At 48.0% G+C, this 17,498-nt stretch overlaps 1 protein-coding gene across 1 annotated transcript in view; it reads right to left on the reverse strand.

Moving 5' to 3' along the window:
• Positions 1–1,970: 1,970 nt before the first annotated feature.
• The window catches only part of RBBP8NL (RBBP8 N-terminal like), a 36,082-nt gene continuing 20,554 nt past the window's right edge, over positions 1,971–17,498 (reverse strand). Inside the window, 9 exon segments of the mRNA XM_035124331.2 lie at positions 1,971–2,105; positions 2,107–2,168; positions 5,865–5,991; positions 8,200–8,261; positions 10,230–10,344; positions 12,255–13,041; positions 14,724–14,890; positions 16,226–16,308; positions 17,301–17,467. Of these exon segments, the coding sequence (XP_034980222.2) occupies positions 1,971–2,105; positions 2,107–2,168; positions 5,865–5,991; positions 8,200–8,261; positions 10,230–10,344; positions 12,255–13,041; positions 14,724–14,890; positions 16,226–16,308; positions 17,301–17,467 (1,705 nt within the window).

Here is a 17,498-nt window from a genome sequence, read left to right on the forward strand (position 1 = left end):
AGTTTGGAGAGGCCCCTTTGAAGCTCTTCACAATCTCTTTTAGTTTTAACGCCCCTGAGAAGGAAGTCTGCAGTCAGCTCCCACGTTGTTCACCCCTGAATATGGACAGCAGCTGTTATAACCTTCCAAGACCACCCCAAATCCCTAACACAGAGTTCACTTAAAATAAGATCACTTATTTTAGGGTAAACTATGCAGAGGTTTAATCAATGCAGCATTTATGTACAATCAAACTGGGTACTTGGCGATATGTAGTTTTTGCATATCAAGATCCAGAAGTTTTTGTTTAGTGTGTGGCACCTTTCCCCCTATTACCTTAAAGCAGGCACCCCCAAACTTCGGCCCTCCAGATGTTTTGGACTACAATTCCCATCATCCCTGACCACTGGTCCTGTTAGCTAGGGATCATGGGAGTTGTAGGCCAAAACATCTGGAGGACCGCAGTTTGGGGATGCCTGCCTTAAAGGGTGCGATTGCTTCCTTGTTACCAGGTCCAACCACCTGCAAAACTGATGTTGATCAAAAGCTTCCAGGAAGATCACTAGGCCATTTCTGGCCCTCAGACTACTGTACTTCAGACTGGCAACCATGAGGATGTGGCTAGCAGATATTGTTTCTTATCACTGGTCCTTCAGACTTCCCCATCAGCCATGTCCAATAGTTAGGGCCCTTCTCCTTGCTGAATCTTCCGATGTGTGTGTATGGGGACCACAGGTGCAACAATATCTGAAATAAGCACCATCTTAAGATGCACTTTGGGAAGTTCTTCAGGAGTAGTCAAGGCATGCTTTCGCCAGCTTGGCCCAACACACCCTTTTGACGAAGGAAAGCTGCTGTCAAAAGTTCAGCCCATTTATTCTTAGTTGCATCTGGCAGGACGGCCTTATTCTGCCGCGGCTTCCCCAGTGCTTTTGGGTGGGATCTGCAGCACACCAAGGATGCCTGACAGATACCTAGCCTACCCTTAAACATTCTCCTGATGCAAATCGGGACGTGTTTCTTTTGGTGTTGTGCTGCCGTGCGGATCAGCACATCGCTACAAGCGCCAACGCTGGCTGCAAGCGCCGGCTTATGCCCGGGACATTCCGGGATTTAATCAGAAGCTGGGATGGCTTCTATAATTCCTGGGAAACTGGGAAAATACATACAGTTGGTGGGTATGACTAGGAAGTCAGAACATTGGTCCATCCAGCTTAGCATTGTCTACACTGCATTGCAACAGGTGCCCAGTATTTCAGACAAAGGTCTTCCCAGTCTTACCTGGAGATGCTGGGGATTGAACCTGGAAGCTTTTGGATGCAGAGTAGTTGCTCTGGCACTAATCTACAGCCCTCCCCTTGTGGATCCACATGCTACAGGACATTGGATGTCCAGGCCCCTGCAGTGTTGCTGATTTTATAAAAGGAAGAAAAGGCAACGGTCCCATAGGCATGTGTTGTATTGGCCGTGGAAGCAACAAAATACCATGTTTTGCAAGTCACTGAAAGCTGCCAGGTCTGCCTGTAGCTCACCGTTGTCGTCTCTGGTTTGCAGCAGCCCTCCAAGATATCAGGCAGAGGCATTCCCCAGGACCTGATCATTTAAACTGGCACTGCAAGGGACTGAACTTGGGACCCCCTGCATGCAGAACATGGTCTCTATCCTTACGTTACAGTTGTCTCTTAATGCAAAACTCAAATCATGGTGAAGTTATGGCAGGGCCAATCTGGTTGAATGCCAGAGAACTGGCGGAACCTGGACAAAAGGAACCACAGAATAGCCGAGTGGAATAAACCACCTCACTGCCAAAATCTCGAGATAATTAAGTTAAGAATTTCATAAAGCTCTCCAGAGTGCCTTGACTGTCAGTAAGTTACTAAGTCCTCATGAATTCACTTGTTGGCCAGGGATGTGAAGCAATGGCGCCTGAGCAGGCTTGAGCTGTCCTGGTTGATGCCAATGAGAATAACTGGCCACTGAAGGGCTGCTTATCACAGCAGAAATATCTGACACTGGTTCAAGTGGCAGGATCTGCCCCAGCGAGAAAGCACATTCAGGCTATGTCTCTTCGTCTTCATTGTGGTCGGAAGCAGGGCTGCAGTTTGCTGTTTCTTTTCGATCTTCTCGCACATCGGCTGGGATCTGTGCTGCTTTGCCATTACGTCTGCCTTGAGCAGGCTTTTTAAAGGCTGCAAAGAGCAAAACAGACAAAGGTGTCAGCAGGTTTGCAATGCATTCTGGGATAATGAACTGTGCAAGTTTTGTTTCAGTCTCCGGCACCTCATATAGAAGAGGTGGGCCGAAGGTAGACCAGGAGAGTGATTGCAATAGATCACCAAGTGTGAAATCCAACTTAGGCCCCTTTCACCACCTACACTTAAAACAGCATTGTACCACTTTAAAGAGTCATGGCTTCCCCCAAAGAATCCTGGGAACTGTAGTTCGTTAAGGGTGCTGGGAGATGTTAGGTGACCCCCATTCCCTTAGACCAGTGTTTCCCAACCTTGTGCCTCCAGATGTTTTGGGACTACAACTCCCATCATCCCTAGCTAGCAAGACCAGTGGTCAGGAATGATGGGAGTTGTACTCCCAAAACATCTGGAGGCACAAGGTTGGGAAACACTGCCTTAGACAGCTACCATTCCCAATCCCCAGGAAGAGGGATTGGTTGTTAAACCACTCTGGGAGTTGTACCTATAGAATCATAGAATTTTAGAGTTGGAAGGGACCACGTGGGTCATCTAGCCTAGTCCAACCTGCTGCAATGCATGAATCTTCCCCCTCCAAAGTGAGACTCAAACCCATGAGCCTGAGATCTAGAGCAGGCACCCCCAAACTCGGCCCTCCAGATGTTTTGGGACTACAACTCCCATCATCCCTGACCACTGGTCCTCTTAGCTAGGGATGATGTGAGTTGTAGTCCCAAAACATATGGAGGGGCGAGTTTGGGGATGCCTGATCTAGAGTCTCATGCTCTACTGACTGAGCTTTCCTTGAGGAGCATAGAGGTACATAGAGGTACTGGTGCTGTCCACCATGTAGACCAGTGGGCAAACCACGAATAGTTGAAGCAGCTTCGGGAGTCTGAAGATCAGGTTTGCTGAAAACATCTCAGCCAATTCCTACATTAAGAGCCACACAAATGAACAGCTGTACCGAAAAGTCAGGAATTGCGAACTGCTTCACAGCAGCTCCCTATCTATGACTTGAGTGCACCATACCTACCAAGTTCCAGTGGGAGAAATAAGGGACCGGACTGGAAGTAGCATACCGGAAGTAGCTCTGCCGCCATTTTGGAACTGGGCGGAGCATGCTCAGAAGCGACTTTTGATGCTGCTTTGCCCAGTTCCAAAATGGTCACCACGCCAGAAGTCGCACTGCAGCCATTTTGGAACTGGGCAGAGCTGGGGAAAAACAAAAAAAAATCGTTTCTTTCAGCTGAGAACAGCTAGAAAAACGGGGGTTTCCCAGGGAATACGGGAGACTTGGCAGCTATGGTGCACCAGTGGGCACAGTGCCAAAGACGAGCCACCCCCCCCCCAGGCAAGAAGAGCGATGAGTGGTGACAGAGCTAGGTTGGGGGCCCTTCCAAGCCCCTGAGTCCTTAGCCGGTGCCTAACCTGACTGATGGCTGATGCTGGACTTGGGTTCAATTCTATCCTTCCCTATGGCCATAATTTCAGTGTTCTTTCTTCCTTGTTGGAAAAAAAAGAAACACAAACGGCCATCTCTTTCCCGCTGATATAGGTTCTGTAAAAGCTGGGGCAGAAATCTGTCCTAAACCCTAATCTTGATCACACGCACTGGATTCTGCATTTCAGGAAACGGCTGCATTGAGAGCAGGAAAAAAAAAAAGGTGGTTAAGTCCAGCCAAAGGCGACTATGGGGTGTGGTGCTCATCTCGCTTGCAGGCCGAGGGAGCTGGTGTTTGTCCACAGATAGCTTTCTGGGTCATGTGGCCAGCAGGACTAAACCGCTTCTGGTACAACGGAACACCGTGACGGAAACCAGAGCGCACGGAAACACTGTTTACCTTCCCGCCACAGTGGTACCTATTTATCTACTTGCACTGGTATGCTTTCGAACTGTTTGGTTGGCAAAAGCTAGGACAGAGCAATGGGCGCTCACCCTGTTGTGCAGATTCGAACTGCCAATCGGATTGGCAAGCCCAAGAGGCTCAGTGGTTTAGACCACAGCGCCACCCGTGTTCCACTATTACCTTTGAGAGCTGTTATGTACTGAGCTGAATCCTAGAACAATAGGATTCAGAATCAGCGGGAGCTACCCAATCCAACTCCAGGTGGAAGTGAATCCGCAACCTGATTGGCCTGCTGGAGCAGCCAATCAGGCGGCTGGCAGAAGTGAATCTGCTACCTGATTGGCCTGTAGGAGCAGCCAATCAGGCTGCAGGCAGAAGTCAATCCACAATATAATTGGCCCACAGGTGTAGCCCTGAAGTAGCCAATCACGCAAGGCCCATTGTGTAAATAATGTATATAAGCAGATGGTTTTGGGAAAAGAGCCATTTCGTCTTCTCTTCTTCTCCTTGATGAATATGAGCTGAATAAAGAGCATGAAATTCACTCTCGACTCCGAGTATATTTCAAGAGCTGTAACGTAAAGGGAGATGGGCAGCTGTTTGCAGGCCTAGATTGAATTTGCAAGGACTGCTTGGTGCGTGCTAATTTGAAAATACCAGTGCCTCCCCCCACTGCCTACCATTGTCTTGCCCTTTGCAATTTTAACCCCTTCTGAGCCCAGCCCTTTGCAGGGAAGGGCCGAGCCTTTTGACAGAATGAGAAAAAAGGAGCTGTCGACATTTTGCGTCCAGGTTCATCAGACCTGTCAGGAAGGCAATGTGATAGGAACGGAAGCTTGTTAAACAAGCCCTCTTGCCTTGCTGACAACAATATCTCTCTCACACACTCGGTCAACATTGCGCTCTCTAACTCACAGGCATACATACACAGCCAAGCGCACACTTTTTGACTGCACAAACAGAGCCAGGGGTAGCGCTTTGGGGATGGAGAAAAGTGTTTAAACTGTGAAGAGGAAGGGGCAGTTGTTGGAGTTTTCCCCCCTTTTTCAACCTTTATCCATTTCCTACTTTGTCACCTGCAGGAAATGCCAGTACAACACATTCCATTGTTAAGAGGTTTCCACCTCTACAGGGAATGGGGCTTAACAATAAACACCGTTTGTGAAAAATGCATTCCCTGAAAGTCAATAACATTTCTCCGGAAGGGCTAAGCAAACACTGAACTGTGTACCTAGTGCACCTATTCAATTTACGTGTTGCCAAGCCTTTCTCCTCCTCTCTTCTCCCTCCCAGGTTGGCTTGGGCTAAGCCTTTGCCAGAAAGCCAGCCTGGCCCCCGAGACTCTGGAGTCCTCCCTGCTGCTGCGTGCCTTATCACGGCCGCGGACTGAATCGCTGCGGACAAACATTTGCATAGCCTGGAATTCAGAGAGCAGAAGAGAGTGCCAGGCCTGTGTGTAGGAAAAGGTGGCCCTTCCTTTTCTCAAATGAGCCACCAGAACAAGCAAAGTTCAGTGGACAGGGGTCACATCCATTTAAAGCGCCATGGTGCCATTTTAAAGTGTCTCCCCACCCCCCAGAATTCTGGGAGCTTTTAAAGGCGCTGAGAGTTCTTAGGAAGCCTCTATCCCCCCTCAGAGCTACAATTCTCAGAGATAGCTCTGTGAAGGGGGATGGATTGCTAAACTACTCTGGAAATCATAGCTCTGTGAGGGGGACAACGTAACAAGTGGCAGCATAGGCAATTTAAATGTGATTGTGGCCTAAGTAAACAGGTGTAGTGTTATGTAAGGCATGAAAAATATGGTATATCTCACAATACATGATTCTGAACCCCCTGTTTGTACCCTTTGCCAGCGAATCGTGTCCCCTTTTCCGCTTCTTTTGCGATCTCTGGGCGATCTCGGTTGTGCAACAGTATTTCTCTTTCATGGGAGCCACTTGGAGGCTTTCATCATCACAAGCGCCAATCACCTATGCAAATTAGGGGGAAGTTATTCAGACATGAGTTGCAGATGTGCAAGATAAATGTCCCGTAACATTTGGGAACCCCACCTTTCTTCCTTCAGTTGGGCTCGAGTTTTGCACTCAAAAATCAGGTCTGATCAGAAAAATTCTTTTCCTCCTTCTGTATTCGGCAAACAAGTTGACGCTCTTTCAACAACCCTGCCTACAAGTCAAACAGAGCTCATTTTGGATTATAGCCAAGACCTTTCACAGGTCGCTCTAGGTGAGCAGTGTGTATGAGTAGCCAGAGTGATGCCCTTACCATTGGCCATGCTAGTTGGCTACCCTGGCTATATTAGGATTAAGGTCATAACTTGAATCATAGAGTTGGGACCACAAGGGTCATCTAGTCCAGCCCCCTGCAATGCAGGAATCTTTTGCCCAATGTGGGGCTCGAACCCACAGCCCTGAGGTTTAGCCTCATGCTCTACCAATTGAGAAACTCAGCTTTGGATAGGCAGCTTCAATTCCTTCCAACTTTCACCTCCTTTATTTTAACCATGGCACCAGCACTTCATTTTGGGATGTGTCTGTTGCAAGTCTTCCTTTTAGTGATTGGAGGTACGTACTGATTTAGCAGAGACAGCCAAATACATTCTGCTGCCTGGGGCAGAGGGCAGATGTTTGGTGCTCCCCATTGGAGATACAGAAGCCAGCTGGGCTGACAGATGAATCTGACTGGGCAGGCCAGATGTGGCACAAATCTCTGTCCTCTAGCCCAAAGGAATGGACAAGGGGCTCGGGAGGAATGCCTTGGGGGAAATACTCAAATGTCCATCAGAATCTGCCACCTGAGGCAGTTGCTTCACTCTGCCTAATGATTGGGCCAGCTTGCAGCCCAGCGGAATCTCATAAGGCCATGCATCTCATGAGCTGCCCACTTTGTCTCCACACTTGTCTGCCCACGTGCGACGTTGGAGCAGGATCCTGGCACCACATGGAACCCCCTTTCTCTAGTGGCTTCTCTTAACTTAGTTGAGAGCATAAGGTTTGATTAGTATTGCCAAAGGTTCTCAGAAGTGGGGAATCTCTTGTTTGTGGGCTTAATTAGACCCACCAGCCCTCCCCATTTTAAACCACGGGGCAGTTTTGGCCAAGACATACCCGCCTGCCTTCAACCTAACGTCATATATGACACCAGGCTGGGTAAAGGCATGGCTGGACCAAAAGAGGATTGCAGATCAGCAGTGGCTTCAAAGCCATGTGCCATTTATTTATTTATTTATTTATTTATTTATTTATTTCCCGCCCATCTGGCTGGGTTTTCCCAGCCACTCTGGGCAGCTCCCAACAGAATATTAAAAACACAATAAAACATCAAACATTAAAAACTTCCCTAAAGAGGGCTGCCTACAAGTGTCTTCTAAAAGGCAGATAGTTGTTTATTTCCTTAACATCTGGTGGGAGGGCATTCCACAGGGTGGGTGCCACCACCGAGAAGGCCCTCTGCCTGGTTCCCTGTAACCTCACTTCTCACAGGGAGGGAAATGCCAGAAGGCACTCGGAGCTGGACCTCAGTGTCCGGGATGGACAATGGGGCTGGAGATGCTCCTTCAGGTATACTGGGATGAGGCAGTTTAGGGCTTTAAAGGTCAGCACCAACACTTTGAACTGTGCTCAGAAACGTACTGGGAACCAATGTAGATCTTTCAAGACCGGTGTTATATGGTCTCGGCGGCCGCTCCCAGTCACCAGTCTAGCTGCTTTGATGTACCATATTTTTCTTTGTATAACACGGTGCCGTGTATAAGACGCCCCCTATTTTGGGGGACTCCAAATTAAGAAAATGGTGGGGGAATTGCCCCCGTGTCTAAGACTACCCCCCCTTTTTAACATTATTTTTTAGTAAAAAAAACCACCCTAGCCTTATACACGGAAAAGTATGGTACTTTGCGAGCGCCAACAACAGTTGATTCCCTGCGTCTTGCATTACACTGTGCCTTCCCTGAACGGTTTGATTTCAAACTGTGCAAGCAAAAAATAGTCATTGTGACATCAGCTGGGCATATTCGGCCAAATAAACCCAGTGTTGCCCAGTTGCCTCCTAAATGAATCCCACACTGAGAATGGGTTGTGCTTAGCCAGAAGGTAGACTCTGCTTGGTGTGTGTCTTGGGGGGGGGGGCAGACAGGTGCATGTGTGGGATGATGAGCAAATATACAAAAGGGAACAAACCTCACTATCGGATGTATTGGGCTCGTCAGATTCTTCATTGACCGACTCAGAATCTCCGTTACCTAAAGGAACCGATGGCAGATGAAAGATCAGCTGTTAGAGGACTTGCAGTTTCCAGATGAGGAGCCACATTGAAGCCGGAAAGCGCCCTAAGGAAGCAGGAGGCTGCTCTCTGCGCTTTGTGCCAATATTCAAATGACAAGCAAAGAAAACCTCTCTGTGTGTCTCCCCCCCATACACACCCAGATGTCAATCAGTTGAGAGATCCTTCTCCCTTGATTAGATCTCCTTATATGCAAATCAGCACACAGCTGCCATTAAAATACAAAACAAAAACTTTCCCACTAGCACAAAAATCCTGATTCTCTGGTCTGGGCTAGAGCTTCCCAAAATCAAGCTATACAGGCCAACTCTGCTTTCCAGCTCAGTCAGTAAAGTTGATATTAGGGATGTGACTTTTTTGTTGTTGATATAGGAATAGTACTCCCCTCCCCATACAATAGGAGGGCCAACCAACCATTTTACTGCAGCACCGAGAAAGAGTGGGGAAGGGTCAAGTTTCTAATCCTCGCAGATGTAGAGAAAATTTTAAAAATTGGGAATTTCCTGTGGGGGCTGTAAATAGGAAAAGCTTGTGATTTCCTTGCTGTCTTGAATCAGGGATCATTCCCTTTGCAACTTTCTATCGTGTGTCCATATCTCACTGTTTGAGTACATGGTCTGTGTGCAGGAAGTCGCAGGTTAAATCTCTGAAATCTCCAGGTAAAAAGACCAGGAGACAAATGCCTGAGACCTTGGAGAGCTGCTGTCAGTCACAGCAGACAATACTGATCTAGGTGAACAAATAATCTGAACAGGTGGGGCTTGCTTGGGTTGATGTGGCCACAGGCTAAAGTGAGAAGTTTCTGGTCTTGCTGCCTGAAAAACCTTACAGGGTGCTGGAGGTTTCGGTTGAGCACAAAGACCTACTGTCTGTTATAAGCAAAGTTTACTTAAATTGGAGGCACAGTGTGTTCAAACAATGCAGTCATCCTTGATATAAGGTGTGAAACTACCCTGTTTCTCATATTTTAAGACATACCCATAAAATAAGCCATAGCAGGATTTTTAAGCATTCAAGGAATATAAGCCATACCCCGAAAATAAGACATAGTGATAGGCGAAGCAGCAATACCGGCCATGGCAGGAGGAGGAGGAGGAAAAATATAAGACATCTCCTGAAAATAAGCCATAGTGTGTTTTTTTGAGGAAAAAATAAATATAAGACATGTCTTATAATATGAGAAACACGGTACCGGTTGAGCAATACATGTTTCTTCAGAAGCCACAGAAGTTAGATGTTGCTACGGAGAGGGTTAATTAGAACCATTAGGGGAAATGTTTCTCAAGTTTTGGAGTGCAGTTTGATGTAAGAGCGGTTTGGTCAACAAGGGATGTCTACATTTCTCCCTCAAAGAAATGGTAGCTGTGTCAGTCTGTTACAGCAACCACAGAAATAGAATCTCCTGGCACCTTAAAGGCTAATGGTGCTTCCGGTTTGTCTCTATTTTTGGGTGGGATTCAGTCACATGCAGGCAAATTCAGGTTGGGCAGTTACAGTTGATTTGGAGGTTGTTGTTGTTGTTGTTTAGTCGTTTAGTCGTGTCCTACTCTTTGTGACCCCATGGACCATAGCACGCCAGGCACTCCATAGCACAGATTTGGAGGTATTGGGCAATAAACCCACTTCCTCCAAAAGACCAGACTTTTGGCAATAAGGAAAGTGTCAGGAAAATGCGTGGCAAAGTGTAGGGTAACACTTGCTTTGAGGCAACGTCATCCTGTGTCCTTACAAACGAGCTGAAATTAAATTAACACCATCTAATCTCCCTGCGAGCAAATCATGGTGATGATGTTGTTGTTGGCTGCACCTGTCTGTCTGAAACGATAATGGAGTGTTTAATGCACCTGGGGACTGCTAACTTAGAAAAACCCTACAATCTACCAAGAGAAATGTTCCCTATCGCTGTCTCTTTGAAAGTGCAGGTTACCTGGCTGGTCCATTTTCTGCTCCTTCTGCCCTTCAAAAGGCACCTTTGTTTCTGAATCGGCTGTGGCGTTGCAAGACGCTGGCTTGTACGCGGGAAGTTCTTGTAGTGAAGAGATCTGCAGAAGTCACAGACTGATTTTTGTGACCAGAAATATAGCAGTTCAACACACACCCACGCACACACCAATAACACCCAGCCCATAGCTGCCATGTTTTCCCTTTTCTCGCGAGGAAGCCTATTCAGCATAAGGGAATTTCCCTTAAAAAAAGGGAGAACTTGGCAGCTATGACCCAGCTTCCATCATGGCCACAGGCCAGGAATCCTCAGAGGCAGATTCCTCCAACATTTGCAGCTGTAAGGAGACAGGTGTATTTCATGGACTGTCCCGTGTGGAGCTGTAGCACACAAGGACTACTGTAGCTACCAGACTCTGATAATTGGTCCACAGACTCCTAGGAGGATCTGGAGAGCTCTGAGGAGTCACTAGTCAATGAATAGCTAGCCCAGCCTGTCCAGATCTGTTAGTTGCTCCAGGACACTGCTGAGTCCACATGTACCGGTATGTCCTGCCTCAGCTACAGGAACATCAACTGTTTTCCTGAAGCCCTCTCCAAGGTGCTGATCTTACCTTCCCCTGCTTACCCACCCCCAGCCCTGCTTGGGTGATCACGTATGCTTGGTGGTGAGTATCTCCATGGAACATCACACCTGACTAGCCTTCCTTCTTGGTGAGATGGGGAAGGGATATAATTGAGTAGTAGAACACAATTCTTGCATGTAGCAGGTTTGGGGTTCATTTCCACCAAAAGGCACCTTGGTGGGGCTGGAGTGACCCCTCCCTTAAGTGTTGGAGAACTGCAGTGAATCAGAATATACACTACTTGGCTATATATGCTGGCACTGTAAGGTAGCTTCGTACGTTCATGAGACCTGTGTTCAAGTCCTGCTAAGCAAGAGCATCACTGTAAGAGAGAATCATATCGGATTCACAGAATGTGAACCATAAGTCGTGTCTAGCGCAGACAAGACCCACTAAAATTCATGGACCTTAGTTAGCCACACCTGTTAATCTCAATAGGTCTGCTTTTAACATTGGATACAACTCCCGTGAGCGCATATGAACTGAATGATGCTCATGTTCAATCAAAGGTGACATGACTGATGCAGCAGACAGATGTTTCCTGAAGAGGACCCATTAAGTGGGGTTGATGTAGCCGCATCTTTAAGCACCTTTGCACACATATCGTGGGACTCTGATCGGGTCTGACTGTTCATGTGAGTATTTAAAGATGTGACTATGTCATCTACACTATAAACACATAATGTGCAAAACATCTGCATGTCACATTCGTCCTAGCCCTTTGCAGATATACTAAATGGGTAAAATGTGTGGAGGGCTGGGGGCAAGAAGGCCTTGAGGCAGCGGACTCTCCACCAGATGTATACCCGCTTGTTTCAAGGTCAGAAGGAGCCCATGCATGGGCAAGTGTATTCAAACATATGTACAATACAGGAGTAGGATTGGCTGGCAAGTATTTTACGGTGCCATTTGATGGTTGAATTTTATTTATAGATGCGTACGTTTTAATGCTTGTGTAATTGGTGTCTATACTTGTAAACACTTAGAAGCCTGTTTTGCTATTAAGCGGCATATCAATCAATCAACCAACCCTCAATGGTGAACAAGGGTTTGCTGCTGTGCAAATCAAAGAGGCTCTCACCTAACTGTTGTCCTAGGCCAGGCATCCGCAAACTTTGGCCCTCCAGATGTTTTGGACTACAGTTCCCATCATCCCTGACCACTGGTCCTGTTAACTAGGGATCATGGGAGTTGTAGGCCAAAACATCTGGAGGGCCACAGTTTGGGGATGCCTGTCCTAGGCCGTAGGACTGGTAGGAGGGCAAAAATATTGCAAAGGATAACAGAGGCATAAAAGACATAAATGGGAAACTGCTTTGTTTACAAAGAGAAGTGACAGTTCAGAAACAGCCTAACACAAGAACTCCTGGAGCAGTTTCTCTTACCAGAGATGCTGCGAATTTCTCCTTGGCTCCCACGCTGAGCTCCTCTGACTCTTTGCCCCTGTGGAGACGTTCAGCTGCATGGAGCCAGGTGGACAAATCGCTTTTATGAAGAATGGGGTCTTCAGCTGACCTTTTAACCGGACTTCCAGGCTCCTCTTCCCCTGAGGACGGTTGCCTGTTGGCTGCCTTCAATTTCTCTCTTCCTCTTCCATAATCTGATAGGTCCAGGGGCACTTCTGTGAGATACTCCCTCATGACTTCTGCCTTCTCTGCTTGCTCCAATTCTTCCCTGTTGATCAAAAGAAATCGCCCTAGCGCTCCCTCACTAGAGTCTCCCGAACTGGACCTTTCCTTTTTGCACTCCTTGCCTGCCCTCAGCAGTGGGGAAGGCGATCGACGCTCAGCGCGATCGAAGCTGTCTTCCATCTTGGCATTGCATTCCTGCTGTTGCATCAATAAATAACGGAGCTTCTCTGGATGATTAAGAAACTGGAGTCTGTTCTCTAAATGGCGGTCCTTCATGTACACCATAGCGCCAGGGAGATCCAAGATGGCAGCTTGATCTTCCCAGTCGTCTTGTGACTTCATTCGGCCTCCTGCCTCTCTGGCCATTAGTAAGCGGTGAGGGAAGCCACTTTCCCTGCTGCTGGAGTTACTCTGCAGCCCAAGATGGTTCAAAGCAAAGTGTTGGCTGGGGAGGCAGGATTGCTCCTTTCTGGCGGCAAACTTCAGAGCCTTGTAAGATGAAGCAAGTTCCCGGCAGTCCGATTTGCTGGCTCTTAAATAACTGAAATAAAGCATGATTACTACTCAAAAATCTGCCAAGAGTCACAGGGTATTATTCAACTACTGTCAGGGCCGGATCAAGATGTTTTGCTGCCTGAGGTGAAAGACAAGAATCCAATTGGATTAGCAGCTGAATCTTATCTCAATACTGGTGAAAGGAAAGTATCTTCCACCGTGCTTGAGGGCAGCCACATAGTGTAGGGGGTACAAAGCATGGTACCCACAGCTCTCCCTGCCCCTCAGCACCTGCTGCCTGAGGCAGCTGCTTCCCTCTGTCTCATCACAGAGCCAGCCCTAACACGTCCCATTACTGGAAGGATTCCACCTAAACATTAGGAAGAACTTCCTGACAGTAAGAGCTGTTCGACAATGGAATTTGCTGCCAAGGAGTGTGGTGGACTCTCCTTCTTTGGGGATCTTTAAGCAGAGACTTGACAGGCATATGTCAAGAATGCTTTGATGGTGTTTCCTGCTTGGCAAGGGGGTTGGACTGGATGGCCCTTGTGGTCTCTTCCAACTCTATGATTCTATGACTTCTGGTTATGCAATGAGATTTCCCCTCTTCTCCTTTCCCCACGTGTACCCCCACATGCTTCCCAAATCTGCTGCAGACAGTTGGGAGAACCCCCTAAACAGCTTTAGGGGAATGCATGGGGGAGAACGTTCCATTGCACAAACAGCCACCCTCTCACTGACAGAACGAGAGTTTTAGTGCTAGATTGAGAACCGTAATTTCAAATGGCTCAGGCTGCATTCCAGCCGGGTGCTCTCTTTCCATTTATTGTCCTGCACTGCTGGGGATTGGACTAGATAATGTGTTGTGTCCTTTCCAATTCTACAATTCTATGACTCTAGGCTCCGTAGTGAGTGACTTTGTTTTGGTCAACCTGGACAGAAGGTTGAGGTGGTGAAGCCATCATCTAAGTGCCATAGCTGCCAAGTTTTCCCTTTTCTCGCGAGGAAGCCTATTCAGCATAAGGGAAAATCCCTTTAAAAAAGGGATAACTTGGCAGCTATGCTAAGTGCTCCTGATCATCTAAGAACTACATACGTTCAGATGTCGTGAACTTACAGCGCATTGTTCCTTTAACAATACCTAGTTTCCTGACTCCTCTCCCACCTTTGTTTTGTCCTGGGATAAATCCTGCTGCAGGCCTGTAATAGAAGCCATGCCAGAAATCTGTATATAACCCCTGATAATAAACCAGTTACATTACCAACACCTGTGTGGGACCTGAATTCCCTGGTCAAGTTTCAACACACAACACACATCATCCCATTGCAAACACTTCAGTGAGATGTGTGGGCTGTAGCACTATACTGGAATCCATAGCTGTCAAGTTTTCCCTTTTCTCGTGAGGAAGCCTATTCAGCATAAGGGAATGTCCCTTTAAAAAAGGGAGAACTTGACAGCTATGCTGGAATCTGGATCTAAAAGCTGATTCACACAGTGATTCGCCCTCCTTTTCTCCCTATGCAAGCCAGAGGCAAGGATGTTTCCCTCTTTACCCCAGTGACCACTTTTTTCTGTATGCCACCATAAGCAAAGGGACTGGAAACTTGGTTTCCCACCCCTTCAAAAGAAAGCTAAAAATGCAAGGGAGAGGCCTGGGATATTCTTGAAGAGACCAGGCAGACCCTTGTAGCTCGCACACCCTAGACTGCTCTTGAGTTCTTACTTACGCTTCAAAGCTGGGAATTCGATCAGATGCTGGGGGTGGGGGTGTTTCACTTGCAGGGGGTGGGGTAGCACTTCCTGGGCAATCTCTTTCCTGGGAGCAGGATCTTGAGCCAGGCCTCAGTAATGCAATTGTTCCGTGCAGCTGATTGGCTATCCTCTGCGAAGAATGCTAATAACAGAGGGGAGACAGGAAGAGGGGAAAGGCTTCGTCGTATTATCTCACGCCTGCATCGTCTGGGCGGAGGAGGCCAAAAGAGCAGGCAAAAGGAAGTGGACAACTCTCGTTTAACATGTTCAAGAGGCAGGGCCAGAGGCATAATAATAATAATAATAATAATAATAATAATAATAATAATAATATTTGTACCCCGCCCATCTGGCTGAGTCTCCCCAGCCACTCTGGGTGGCTCCCAATCGAATATTAAAACAATACAGCATTAAGTATTAAAAGCTTCCCTAAACAAGGCTGCCTTCAGATATCTTTTAAAAATAGGATAGATGCTTATTTCCTTGACATCTGTTGGAAGGGCGTTCCACAGGGCGGGTGCCACTACCGAGAAGGCCCTCTGTCTGGTTCCCTGTAACCTTACTTCTCGCAATGAGGGAACTGCCAGAAGGCCCTCGGCGCTGGACCTCAGTGTCCGGGTTGAAAGATGGGGGTGGAGATGCTCCTTCAGGTATACAGGACCGAGGCCATTTAGGGCTTTAAAGGTCAACACCAACACTTTGAATTGTTCTCAGAAACGTACTGGGAGCCAATGTAGATCTTTCAGGACCGGTGTTATGTGGTCCCGGCGGCCACTCCCAGTCACCAGTCTAGCTGCCGCATTCTGGATTAATTGCAGTTTCCAGGTCACCTTCAAAGGTAGCCCCACGTAGAGTGCATTGCAGTAGTCCAAGCGGGAGATAACCAGAGCATGCACCGCTCTGGCGCGACAGTCTGCAGGCAGGTAGGGTCTCAGCCTGCGTACTAGATGGAGCTGGTAGACAGTCGCCCTGGACACAGAATTGACCTGTGCCTCCATGGACAGCTGTGAGTCCAAAATGACTCCCAGGCTGTGCACCTGGTTCTTCAGGGGCACAGTTACCCAATTCAGGGGTGGGTGTGGCAAGGGGGGGCCATGGCCCTGGGTGCATTTTTTTTAGGGGAAACAAAATAAAAAAAAATTCCTTCCAGCAGCACCTTAGAGACCAACTAAGTTTGTCATTGGTATGAGCTTTTGTGTGCATGCACACTTCTTCAGATACACTGAAACAGAAGTTTTAGGGTGCATTCTTCTCCTCATGCTGTGCCTGCTAGCCCCATGCTGCTTTGTGAGTCCAATCCCACATCCCAGCCTCACAAAGTAGTGTGAGGCTGTCAGGGCCTCCGGAGCTGGAACAGGCACATGCCCTTCAAATGGGTCCCATCAGACAATTGCCTGCCCTGCTCCATCCAGTGCCTTCCTCTTTCTTCTGGTTTTGGAAAGATAGAGAAGAAGAAATGAGCTAGGGGCATGCTTACCATCTCGAGAGCATGATCTCCCTGGAGAAGGATGTTCGGAGAGACCCTGCTACCCGGGGAGCTTCTCTGTCCTGGAGACTGATCTGGAAGAAGGAAAGAGAGGGTTGGATGTTTCATAGAATCGTGAGTTGGAAGCGACCACGAGGGTCGTCTAGTTCTGCCCCCTGCAATGCTGGAAACGTTTGCCCAACATGGGCCATAGGTTTGAATGCAGAGGACCCGTCCAACTCTGGTCTGCCGCCCTCAGAACTTAAGAACCTAAGTCCAAAGGTCCATTCAGTCCAGCAATCTGTTCTCATGGTGGCCAACAAGATGCCCACAGGATGTCTGCAAGCAGGACCTGAGCAGTGCTCAGTGGAGGCTGGTGCATTAGGGCAAATGGCACATTGCCCCACCGACCTCAACCAGCCCCTGCCTCCCTGCCTTCTTAGTGACATGCAGTCTAGGGGCCACCAGTGGCTGCCAACCTCTTCTCCCTCAGGCTCAGGGTTGCCCTTAAAGACCTCAGCAGGGAAGAGGATGGAAACAGAATGAGAATGAGTCTGCTCAGTACACTGCCCGGACACTGAGGTCCAGCTCCAAGGGCCTTCTGGCGGTTTCCCTCACTGCGAGATGTGAAGTTACAGGGAACCAGGCAGAGGGCCTTCTTGGTAGTGGCACCCTCCCTGTGGAACGCCTTTCAGTCGGATGTCAAGGAAATAAACAACTATCTGACTTTTAGAAGGCAACCCTGTTTAGGAAAGTTTTTAACATTTGATGTTTTACCGTGTTTTTAATATTCTGTTTGGAGCTGCCCAGAGTGGTTGGGGAAACCCAGCCAGATGGACAGGGTATAAATAATACATCATCATCATCATCATCATTACTATTATTATTATTATTAGTCTGTCATTGCTTTGACTCCACGTCCTATTGACCTCTCTGCCTTATGCTCTACCAGTTCCAATGGGCGCACCCCCCCCCCCACCGCTGAGCACCTCAGGAGGTTGCCTACGAGGGCAATTATGCCCTAGCCCTAAAAGGGTTCTCTAGCCCTGCCACAGAGCAAACTGGGAGCAGCCCCAGGAGAACATGCCTCCTGCCAGTGGACGGCCGAACGGTTCGTCATACTCGTCTTCTGCTTCTCGGCTTGTGGATTTCTCAGCGCTGGGTTTCCTGCTCTGTGTGGAGATCAAGGGCAGCGGGGAGTTTGGGTTGGAGCTCCCTTCTCTCGACGACCCTCTCAGAGGCTTCTGTCTGTCCCTGTGGAAACACAAAGGAAAAGAATGAAGAA

Source organism: Zootoca vivipara, chromosome 7 (assembly GCF_963506605.1).
Source record: "Zootoca vivipara chromosome 7, rZooViv1.1, whole genome shotgun sequence".
NCBI classification, from domain to species: Eukaryota; Metazoa; Chordata; class Lepidosauria; order Squamata; family Lacertidae; genus Zootoca; species Zootoca vivipara.